This window comes from Silurus aristotelis (genome assembly GCF_946808225.1).
Source record: "Silurus aristotelis genome assembly, contig: scaffold_252, whole genome shotgun sequence".
Classification (NCBI taxonomy): domain Eukaryota; kingdom Metazoa; phylum Chordata; class Actinopteri; order Siluriformes; family Siluridae; genus Silurus; species Silurus aristotelis.
Genome location: NW_028149121.1, coordinates 1 through 12,476, shown reverse-complemented (window position 1 = coordinate 12,476; position 12,476 = coordinate 1). Strand labels below are relative to the sequence as shown.

The window sequence follows — 12,476 nt, the reverse complement described above, 5'->3', positions numbered from 1 at the left end:
ACCACACACACACACACACACACCCACACACACACACCACACACACAGTGTGATTTCTCTCTGCCCTCATCCGTCTCCTTGTTCTTCTCGTCGTCATGCCAACACAATGAAAGTCATTCTGCACTTGTTTATTAATTATAGCCTGCTAATGAACACACACACACACACACACACACACACACACACACACAAAATAGGTGTCACAAAAAAGTACAAGATTGATGATTTGAATTTTTTGGTGTGATTTTATGATCTGTTCAGAACAATCAGAAGATCAGGATGTTCTCTGAGATCTGAGTAACGGTCAGTATTGATGAATGATCAGTAATTCAGGTTTATCCAGGCCTTGGAGGTTTAATCCACTTTTACTACACATTTCTCCTAATTTGTTTTAATTTTCTCAATTCCCACAGATGATCACATATCAGCACCATGCCAGGGAACAACTCCATCTTCCCTCACAGCTGATTGAGGTTCATTGGAATCACTTAATCTCTCAGTGTAGCCTTTTTATTGTACAGTACATTATTATAGGTACATTATCTTCACTCTCTGAGCAGTTTATTTGTCTCTGCACTGCTCTGCTGTTTTGGGGTAATGAAGTTTATAGACTGCAGATTAGCATCACTCAGTCTGCATGTTGATTCATAACATTCGCTTTACAATGCGAGCTCAGGAGTGGAACTTCCTGCTGCACCATTTGCTCCAGAGACTTTGTGGAATGTAAAGTTCTATCACTGACATCTGAAATCAGTGGCTCACAGCCTGCAATACTTCTTCTTCTTTTGGCTTTTCCCATTAGGGGGCGCCACAGCGGATCATCTGTCTCCACACCCCCCTGTCCTCTACATCTGCCTCGTTCACACCAACTACCTGCATGTCTTCTCTCACCACATCCATGCCTCCTCCTTCGTTTTCCTCTTTTCCTCCTACCTGTGCTTTTCATTGTCTTTAGTTCTGTGTTCAATACAGTCCTCCCCACTGTACTGATCACTAAGCTCAGTGACCTGGGTATCTGCACCTCCACTTGCAGATGGATTCTGGACTTTCTCACTAACAGACCTCAGTCTGGGCAAACAGGTATCCTCAACCCTTATTCTGAACACTGGCATCCCACAGGGCTGTGTTCTGAGCCCACTGGTCTAATCCCTGTTTAGCCACAACTGTGCTCCTCTGCATAACTCCAACATTTTTATCAAGTATGCAGATAACACCAACGTGGTTTGACAGATCAGCAACAACGTCGATTCGGCCTACAGGAAAGAGACCCGAAACCTGAAAATGTGGTGTGCCATCAAAAACCTGACCTTCAATGCCATGAAGACTAAAGTTGTTGACTTTCAGAAATCCAACAGCAGGAGACATTTCCCAGTCTACATCAATGGAACTAAGGTAAAGCGAGTCTCCAGCTTTACGTTCTTGGAAGTTTACATCTCTGAGGATCTGTCCTGGCACCAGAACACTTCAGTTCTGGGTAGAAAGGCATGACAATGCCAGTACTTCTTGAAGGGTCTTAAGAATCCTTATCTGAGCCCAGGGATTCTAACAAGCTTTTTACTACTGCATCATCAAGAGCATCCTGACCAACTCCATCACTGAATGGTACGGAGGCTCCACTGTGTGTAAACGTAAAGCCCTGCAAAGGGTGGTCAAAACCACCCAACGGATCACTGGCACCCAACTACCCGCCATTGAACACCAGCTCACAACATTGACAAGGACTCTTCACATCCCAGTCACAAACTGTTCAACCTCCTTCCATCAAGAAGAAGATGCAGGAACATACGCACCAGAACCAGCAGGGTCAGGGCCGGCTTTTTCCCCTCCACCATCACCATCACCCAACTGAACTCTACACTGCTAGATCACTGTATAAAGAATGTATAACTTCTGTACAATTATACATACAATGCATTTCTTACACGTTCACTCAGGTTTGTTGATGGTGGTGTGGTGGGTCGTCTCTTATCCCAGAGATCCTCATGTCTGTGTTTCCTTCTGCTTCTCCCTTTTAGTTCTGCTGCCAGAGTGAATCTCACCAGAGTCCAAACTGCACAGTGACATTAACTTTCATACAACAATCAGGAGACTTAATAATCCATATCCTTCTCTTCCTGTCACTCTCTCTCTCTCTCTCTCTCTCTCTCTCTCTCTCTCTCTCTCTCTCTCACCCCTTTTCTCTCTCTCTCTCTCTCTCTCTCTCTCTCTCTCTCCTTTTCTCTCTCTCCTTTTCTCTCTCTCTCTCTCTCTCTCTCTCTCTCTCTCTCTCTCTCTCTCTCTCTCTCTCTCTCTCTCACTCCTTTTCTCTCTCTCTCTCTCTCTCTCTCTCTCTCCTTTTCTCTCTCTCTCTCTCTCTCTCTCTCTCTCTCTCTCTCGCGTTGCATGACTGGAGTGTAGGGTGTGTGAGTGATTCATGGGTGAGCAGAGCAACTTCAATCTCAAGTTTATTTATTCATTTATTTACTCTTTTTTCTTCCTTTTCTCCTGTTCCTACTCTCTTTTTCCCCTTATAATCTGCGTGTACTGCGTGGAGTGTTTATAGTGTTTATAGTGTAAATAGTCTGTTGTGAGTGTTTGTGGGCTCCGTGGTGGAGATGGGACACGGCATCTCACCCGAGCGGGTGTGGCGTCTCTCTCTCATGCCGCCATGGGGTCAGGTGTGATCCCTATACCGGGGAAGGGAAGTGTGGGTGAATGGAGCTTACACTACCGTCTCACCGCTCACGTCTCAGTCTGTGAGGGTTACGGTTTCAAACGGTCCTCCGTTTATTTCTGATTCCGAAATTGAGAAGAAACTCGAGAGATTTGAGAAAATCGCGAGCGGGATGAGAATAGTTCCCCTCAGGTGTAAAAACGAGGCACTAGAGCACGTCATGTCCTTTAGACGAAGAAATCCTACATGATCTACGCCAGTACCGGCAGTTTAAAATGCTTGGAGTGTGGACATTTAGGGCACAAAAAAACCACGTGTCCACATTTTGACATGAGACTGTAGATGAAATTGAAATTGAAACTGGAAATGAAGCAGCTGGTACCAGTGTGGCTCCAGCAGCCAGTGAGAAGAACAGGACTAGTTACAGTGTAAATCCCACAGCTGAACCCGATCAGACAAAAGTACAGGAGAAAACTGATACACACTGTGGTGAATCTGCAGTTAGAGTCTGTGACAGTGGGTATGATAATGTGGAGGTGTGTGTGAACCATGGAGCTGATGGTGGTGGTGTTCAGTGTGAGGTTGAGGTCGACTGCAGTGAAGGTGTAGAAGTGACACTCTCCTCTCTACCCCGGGGAAAACTGGCTGATTTAAGTGATGGAACTGATGACAGTCTCTCTGAGATGTCTGATATCACCTCGATTCAGGGAGATGAACAGCTTTACACCGCTAAGGAGTTCAACGATTTTCTAGACAAGACTTTTGGTAAAACAGTTGAAGTTCTGAATTTTTTCCCGGATGTTAATAGGTTTCTGAAGTCAGTAATTCAAATCCAGAAGTCGGTAGGGTTTGACGAACCGAGTAAAAGAAAAAGGTACAGATTTAAAAAGTTTGTGACGAAATTAAGAAGAGGAAAAACAGCAGTGAAAAAGTTCTCTGAAATGGTGATGGTACACAGGGTGAATCTCCTTTCCTGCACGTATCTGTTCTGTCTGTTAATCGTCTTTTTTCCCTTTCTCTCTTTCCTTATGGACAGCATAAATATAGGGACAATAAACTTTAATGGAGGAAGAGATCATAGGAAAAGGGTTGCATTACACACACATCTTAAATAAACACATCAACATTGTCTTTCTACAAGAAACTCACCGCAGTCAGGAGAATGAAGTTAAGTGGAGAATGTGGATGGAGGGAAAAACATTTTTTAGTCATGGATCAAACCTGAGTGGTGGTGTCCCCATCTTTTTCTCAAACAGCCTGGGTATGAAGCACACATCTACACATGAGATAGAGAAAGGCAGGATTTTAGCCGTTAAAGTGGAGTTGACGGGTTTCCCTTTTCTTCTTGTTTATGTTTATGCACCAAACAATGGGGCTGAAAGAGTGAGATCCTTTTTAAAACTGCGAGACGCGCTAGAGAGTTTTACAGACGTGTGCATGGTGCTTGGGGGCGACTGGAACTGTACTTTAGATCACACACTGGACAGGAATGGAGAGGAACCTTATCCCTCTTCTGCTACTTCACTCAACAATATTGTTAAGAGGTACAGCTTGTGTGACATTTGGAGAGCAGAACATCCAGGAGTGAGGCAGTACGCATGGGTCAAGGCATCTCACCACCACATTAGTGCAGTCCGGTTGGATCATTTTTTACATCAGCAGTAACAACAGAAACAGAGTTTTAAAAACGATTATCCTTCCCAATGGTTTTATTGACCATCACACCTGCACGATAGATATAAGTCTAAAGCAGTCACAGCGCACCAGATATTACTGCCATTTTAATCTCAAACTTTTACACGATGCATCTTTCTGTGATAAATTCTTTATGTTTTCGTCGAAGTGGCAGCAATGGAAGGAGGAGTATGATGACGTTGTTCAATGGTGGGAAGTAGGGAAGGCGCAGATTCGTGTGTTCTGTCAGGACTACACTGCTTTCTCTAACAGCCTCACCAAATCAACCATCAAAGCTCTTGAGAAGGAAATCACAGAAACTTAGGATGAACTCATAAACAAAGACTCTGGTAGAGTGGGAGAGCTAAGAGAAAAGAAAAAAGCCCTGGAGTCACTGTTCCGTGAACAAGCAAAGGGAGCTCTGATCAGGGCTCGTTTCTCCTCACTATGAGACATGGATCCCCCTAGCACATTTTTCTTTAACTTGGAGAACAAAGTAGAAGAAAGAAAAGTCATGCTGCACCTGAAACTGCCAGATGGGACTTTAACATCCGACCAACAAAAAATGAGGATCATTGCGAAGGACTTTTATACAGATCTGTTCAATGCTGGTGAATACGATCTCAACTGCATGAAGGAGCTGCTGAAGGATCTACCGAGGCTAAAAGCTGCACAGAGATGGGTTTTATTAAAAAATGACTTGCTTTTAGTTTACAGGACTTCCCACACGAAGAACGAGCTGCCGATCAGTTGCAGAAGAGACGTTTTATCCCTATTATCCAAAAAAGGGGGATTTCGGACTACTGAACAACTGGAGACCAGTGTCACTGCTGTGCACAGACCTCAAAATTCTTGCGAAGTGTCTTTCAAACAGACTAAAACTGGTTTTAGAACACGTTCTTAATGACTGCCAAACGTACTGTGTACCGAACAGAACAATACCGGACAACCTCTTCCTTATGCGTGACGTAATTACGTTGGCCGGCGACAATAATCCAGATGTGGGACTGTTCTCCATTGATCAAGAAAAGGTTTTTAATAGAGTTGATCACAGAAATTTATTTGAAAACCTTAAAGCCTTTGGTTTGGGTGAGAATTTTATTTCATGGGTGAAACTTTTATATACGGGAGCTGCTGCATTGTTAAAGGTGGGGGGGTGGGCTGAGCCGCCCGGTCCAGGTGCACAGGAGCATCAGGCAAGGATGCCCGCTGTCAGGTCAGTTGTACTCATTGGCAATTGAGCCGCTACTTCGCCAACTAAAATAGAAATTACAAGGGTTTTATGTCGAAGGTTTCGAAAATAGACCAATCACCTTCTCTGCCTATGCCGATGATGTCATTGTAATTATAAGAGGTGACCATGATGTATCAGTTTTAACAGAAGTTTTATCCAACTATGAAAAAGTCTCATCAGCAAAGGTGAATTGGAAAAAGAGTGAAGGCTACCTACTAGGTGACTGGCACGGAAAGTACTTCCAGGTAGAATTAAGTGGGGAAGGGAAGGTCTGAAGATTCTGGGTGTACATCTCGGGAAAGAAGACTATATGCAGAAAAGCTGGGTGGGCATGGTGGAGAAAATGTGTGACCGGTTGTCTCGATGGTCCTGGGTGCTACCTAAGCTTTCATACAGGGGTCGAGTATTGGTTGCAAACAACCTGGAGCTTCAGCACTGTGGCACAAAACACATGTTCTGGATCCTCCAGCAGTATTGTGCAACCATTACAGAAGAAGCTAACTGACTTTTTCTGGGCTGGACAGCACTGGATACAAGCTGCTGCACTCTAACTTCCTGTCCTGCAAGGGGGTTCAGGGGCTGATGGACATCAGAAATAGAATCAGGACCTTCAGGCTTCAAGCTGCACAAAGACTCCTGTACTCAACACCATGCTGGGCAGACACAGCTCACACCCTGCTGCGAAAAGCGAACATTTTTAGATACGACGTGGATCTGTTTTTAACCAGACTGTGCAACGCGGATTTAAGGGAGTTTTCTCCTTTCTACAGATCTGTTCTAACACCCTGGACACACATTTTTAAAGTTCAGAGGGACCTTTCAAATCCTGGACACTGGAGAGAGAATGAAGCTCTCTTTAACAATCCACAAATCCGAGCACAGATACTGGAACAAAGGAGCTTACAAATCTTAATGGCAAAAGCGTGATGCACGAAGATCGTAGAACTTAGGAACGGTGCCAGCTGGAGAAGCCCAGAGGAGATGTGCAGCTTGACAAGCATCAAGTCTAAGAGGTTCATGAAGCTCATGACAGAAAACATCCCCTCAGCACTACCCTCTGCCTTCAAACAGAGCCTTGAGGAACATGGGGAAGACGAGCAAGAGGCAGGAAACCACAGCTACTTCCCTAAGGTGCAGGTTTTAGCTGCGGTGGAGGCGGAGCCAGAAAAAGGCTCTCTCCTGAGCTTCAGGACCCCTCAACTGGAGGACTTTGAAAACAGCTCAAAGAAGGCACTGTACATCAGCTGCATAAAGGTGTCACACTACAGCACACTCAAAGACCGTAGGGAATCAAAGTGGTCAGAAGTGTTTGGGCCAGACTCGTCTCCCAGAGGTTGCTGGTGATCCCTGTAGAAACCTCTGATAGAGAAACGCACTGCGGATCTCCAGTGGAGGATTGTTCACTGGGCGGTAGCTACGAACAGACACGTGGCACACATTGACCCCACCATAGGGAGGGAATGTGTCTTCTGTAACACGGACGAGTCAGTAGACCACCTGTTTCTACACTGCTGCAGGCTGAGAAACTTCAGTGAGGAGCTTTTTGTCTTTGGGCCTAAACACGTGAGTACAGACAGAAAACGTGTCTTCCTGATAAACTTCCTAAAAGGCGAATCAAAGCTGGTAATCTGGTTAACTAGGAAAAGGAAACTCAGGAGCGAAAGCACAGTAGATCCTGAGGTGATGGTTGGAGCTCTAATGTCTGCTAGGCTCAGGGTGGAGTTCACATATTTTAAACTGACAAATAATCTGGATGGTTTTGTTCCTGGGCACTGAATGATGTCTTGTGCACACTGGACCAGGATCATCAACTGACTCTAAATGTGTGATGTTTTAATTTGTGTGTCCTTGTTTTAGCTGAGCCTCGTTTTTAATGGGTGCATCAGCAGCTTTTACCTTTGTTACATTTTTTATTTATTTTTTATATCTTTACACGCACACCAGTATTTAATAAGTAATTTCATTAATTTGAATTTTTCCCTTTTACCTTTTTATCCATCTAATTATTTATGAAAGTGTCCATCCGTCTGTGCATCTATTTATTTACTTTATTAATTTTTTTTCTTTTCAAGCATTGTATCGATAGTTTAGGTACTAAGGTGGAATGTTAACTAAGTGAAAAAAGGAAGAATAAAGGTGTGTTAAAAGTCAAAAAATCTCTCTCGCTCTCTCAGGTTTCAGTGATCACTGTTCCTGTTCCCTCCGTGGATCTTCCCACTTCGTCCTGGTCTGCTTCTGGATGATGTTCTCTTCGACTGGAGGTGACTCTGTGCAACTTCTTCTTCTGTGATGTTTCTCATCAACGCTTTGGGTGGTTCCATGAAATTCTGGAGTAAGAACGGGAGCTTTGAGGATGAATTTGGATTTGGACTGTAGTTAATATCAACAGTCTGCTACACTGACTCAGGACTACAGTTTACTCTGATCTCCATCACTGCACCTCAACATCGTTTATCTGTAATAAATAGACATTCAGTGGAACCCAGATGAGGATGAGGTTCACTCTTGAGTTTGGTTCCTCTCAAGGTTTCTTCATTCTGCATCTCAGGGAGTTTTTTCTTTACCACAGTCTCCACCGACTTGTTCATCAGGGACAAACTTACACTTATAAAGAACATCTTCATTTTTATCACCACATTATCTGTGTAAAGCTGCTCTGAGACCATGTTCATTATTAAAAGCTCAAAACAAATAAACATGAACTGAATTATTATTGTATTTTTATAGTTCTCATTCTCTACACATACTGTGACTCTCATACATCTGCAATTATTTCTATCTATCCATCTATCTATCCATCCCCTTTTCTCCAGCACGTACCTTCACCTGTCCAGGCTCTTCTCCACCTGCTCCCTACTCTCACCACTAATCACAATATCATCCTTACAGCCTGCGATCCTCTCGCTCTGAATCTCACAAAAAGCTAAAACCCAAACTTACAGGCCATGTGATCATTGGAACAGTGTTCTAGTGAAAGAAGTAATGATGGACCAGCCACATGAAGGCTCCTAGGACGCTCCTCTGCACTACAGATGTTTTTTTTATTTGGATATGAATTAGAATCAGAAAACAGAAACACAGCCGTAACACAAAAATTAAGGAAAAGGAAATAAACAGTAATGTAGAGAATCTTTTTTATTCAAAAACACATTTGCCTAACAAGTACGTGCCATCCGACGTGCCATCCAGGTTCTGAACAAAATAATAAATTATAATAATATAACCTTTAACAGAAAGTCAAGACTAGGACTAATATAGCTATTTATGACTGAACTGAGCAGAAGTAATGAACACTAAACATGCTAATTACAAATATATGTATGTTCTGACTATGAGCAGTAATAAAGCGTCACACCAGTGTGAATGAAGTTTAGAGGAGCTATCATGTCATACTGATATCTGCTGAAGAGGAAAAGTCCTTCTGTGGTCTGTAACACACACAGAGCGATACTGATTCTCCTGGAACTTTCGGTGTAGACTCAAAGTGCTGCTGCTGATGATTATGATGATGATGATGATGATGATGATTCCTCTCAGATTTCCTCCATTGCTGTTGCTTGAGACCGAAAACCGTCTGTAAAATTCAGATGAATTAGACTTTTTCTTCACTAATCGTATCTCTGAAGACCTTTTTAGAATTTAATAATTAAATATTATTTCTATGAAATGTGGCAGACATGAAGATGAAGTAGTTTTGTACGTGTTTAAGTGCACAGAGGGCCACCAGAGAAAGTCCATTTCTTTACCATGGAGTCCTCACTATGGGGAAACGTGCTAAAGCATAGCTCATGGGCTGTGATCCTACACTGACTGGGGGACTACAACCCTAGAGTGGCCGAGGAGCCGTGATCATTAGAGAAACTGAGAAACTGCAATTTTACTTTAAGTGAGAGGCTGCAATCAGAGAGAAACGGAGGGGCTGCGATCCTCATAGGGGCCAGAATCCTAGGATTGATTTGGAAATTGTGATTAAAATGAATAGGGCTGCAGAACTGACGGGATTGAGAGGACGTGATCCTTACATTACCAAGGGGCTGTGACCCAACAGCACATGAGAGGAAAAATAGATTGAGTGTCTGCAATCTTCAAGTGACTGAGGGGAGAGCAGCCAACCTTAGAAGACTGAGGAGCTTCAATCCTTAAATGACTGGAAGGTTGAGTGTAAACTAAAAAAACTGGAATCCAAGAGTGAGTGAGGGGCTGAGATCCTTATCAAATAGGGGGGAAACCTCAACTAAAGTAGGGGCCGCAATCTTAAATAGACTGACTGAGAAGCTGTGATCCTCAACAGACCCAAAAGTCTGAGATCTGATAGTGACTAAGGGGCTGCTGGAAAAGATGATTTAGGGGCTGCGATCCCACACTAGGTGAAGGGCTGCGATCCTACACTGACCGAGGGGCTGCGATCCTACACTGACCGAGGGGCTGCGATCCTACACTGACCGAGGGGCTGCGATCCTACACTGACCGAGGGGCTGTGAGCTGCTGCTGGAACAGTGATTATATTTATCGGTGGGTTGTGCGCTGGTGTGTTTGAAGATTACAGCGGTCACTGAAACTCTTGCCACAGTGTGAGCAGTGGTATGGTTTCTCCCCAGTATGAACACGCTGGTGTTTCTGGAGATTACTCTGCTGATTGAAGCTCTTCCCACACTGGGGGCAGTGGTACGGCTTCTCCCCCGTGTGGATACGCTTGTGTTTCTGTAGATTACTCTGCTGAGTGAAACTCTTCCCACAGTACGAGCAGTGATACGGTTTCTGTCCGGTGTGAATGTGCTGGTGTTTTTGGAGATTACTCTGCTGATTAAAGCTCTTCCCACAGTGTGAGCAGTGATACGGTTTCTCCCCCGTGTGGATGCGCTGGTGGATCTGGAGATTACAGCGGTCGCTGAAGTTCTTGCCGCAGTGTGAGCACTGATACGGTTTCTCTCCCGTGTGGATGCGCTGGTGTTTCTGAAGGTTACACTGCTGAGTAAAACTCCTCCCACATTCAGAGCAGTGATACGGTTTCTCTCCTGTGTGAACGTGCTGGTGCCTCTGGAGCGCTCCTCTTTCCCCGAAGCTTTTCCCACAGTGCGAGCACTCGTACGGTTTTCCTCCTCGGTGGCTGCGCTGGTGCTCCTGCAGGTCGATCTGATCGTTAAAACTTTCTAAACACTGTGAGCACTCGTACGCTTCCTGCATGGTAGCATGAACGCGGCGATGGAGCTGGAGACTGCTCTGTAGAGTGAAGCTCTTCCCACACTGGGAGCACTGATGGAGACTCTGAGCTGTGTGAAAGTGTTGATGATGCTGGAGGCTACTCTGGTAAATAAAACCCTTTCCACAGAAGCTGCAGTGATAATTCTTCCTCTGGAGGCGTCTCTGAGAGGAAGCGTCTGCAGGAAGGGGACCGATCACTCCTGCTTTAAAGAGTTTCACATATTCTTCATTGTGGCATCTCTTGATGTGTTTGTGAAGGTAAATCTGAACCGTGTAGGAAAGTGGACACAGAGAGCAGGTGAAGACTTGAGTGTTGTCCATATCTGGAGTCAAGAAAAGAAAAATACGACTTTTACAAATCACTATGAATGTTTTATTATTATTATTATTATTATTATTATTATTATGAAGATCTTGTGCTTTTGTGTTGCATAAAATTAGAACTGTAGTTTCTACACAGTATCATGTAACCTTACACACAGGCGTGATGTTCCCAAACCTTTACTGTTCCTCTATTCTGGAACACTAGTCTTTGTGGTGTGGATGTGGGGATTAGTGATTATTAATCTACAGCAGATCAGACTCTGATGTTAGATGATGCAGCCTGTATTCCAGTTCATCCCAGAGGTCTTCACTGTGGTTAAGGAGGTCAGAACTTTGTGCAGAACATGGCTTTTTCCACTCTAACCTTTAAACAGCATGTCTTCATGGAGCATCGCTGCTTTGTTTACAGGACCATTGTCATGCTGGAACACATGTTTGGGAATATCAGGTCTAATGAAGGGAAACTGTAACATCACAGTGTGCAGAGACGTTCCTTCAGACTTGGAGCAGATTCAGGACCAGACCCCTCCCTAGATACTGCAGACTGAAGGTGAAAGTATTTAGCTAACATGTAGATCATTCTAATTTGGGTAGAACTGACAGACGCAGTCCTCTGATAAAGATCAGGAGAAGTTAAAGGGAGGTGCTGAGAAATATGGAGGTAGATGGAGCTCATGATTCAAAGGGCTGCTCGTGCTGCTTCTTTATACAGCAGACAAACATGACTGACCCTAGATTCCGAAATCATTTCTATTCTATTTCAGTGTTTCTCAGTTCCTGTTTCAGGAGAAAAACTCAGGAAATAATTCATTGTTACACTGTGTTTACACTCCAAACTCAGCAGAAGAAAAGCGTAACTGAAATAACACACTCATTCCCAATAATAATAATAACTCATAGACGTAACTCTTTGCAGAGCATTTCTTGTTCCAGATGTATTCAAAGCTGATGCCCCCATATCTGGTGAACTCCTCGTGGTACCACACCAAGAGCTCGTGTCCACGCTCGATGGGGCGACAGCAGCGGTACAGAATCTCTCCTCGATACTGAAACGCCACCAGGTTCTGCTCTTCAGCGTTACGAGAGCAATTCACAAACCTGAGTGAGGGAGGGAGAGAGGAGAGAGAGAGAGAGATGAGAGAGAGAGAGAGAGAGAGAGAGAGAGAGCGAGGGAGAGAGTAGGTGAGAGAGCGAGGGAGAGAGTAGGTGAGAGAGCGAGGAGAGAGTAGGTGAGAGAGCGAGGGAGAGAGTAGGTGAGAGAGCGAGGGAGAGAGTAGGTGAGAGCGAAGGAGAGCGTGAGAGAGAGCGAGGGAGGGAGAGAGAGAGAGCAGGTGAGAGAGAGCGAAGGAGAGCGTGAGAGAGAGCGAGAGACAGCGAGGGAAAAAGAAG

At 44.4% G+C, this 12,476-nt stretch overlaps 1 protein-coding gene across 1 annotated transcript; it reads right to left on the bottom strand.

The window, feature by feature from the left end:
• Positions 1-8,681: 8,681 nt before the first annotated feature.
• Positions 8,682-12,185, bottom strand: LOC310723012 (uncharacterized protein; the record flags this gene model as incomplete). The annotated part of the gene is made up of 2 exons (XM_083570834.1): positions 8,682-11,086; positions 11,995-12,185. Coding segments are annotated over 2 exons (1,210 nt in total), but the record flags the coding sequence as incomplete, so codon positions are not given.
• Positions 12,186-12,476: the final 291 nt, after the last annotated feature.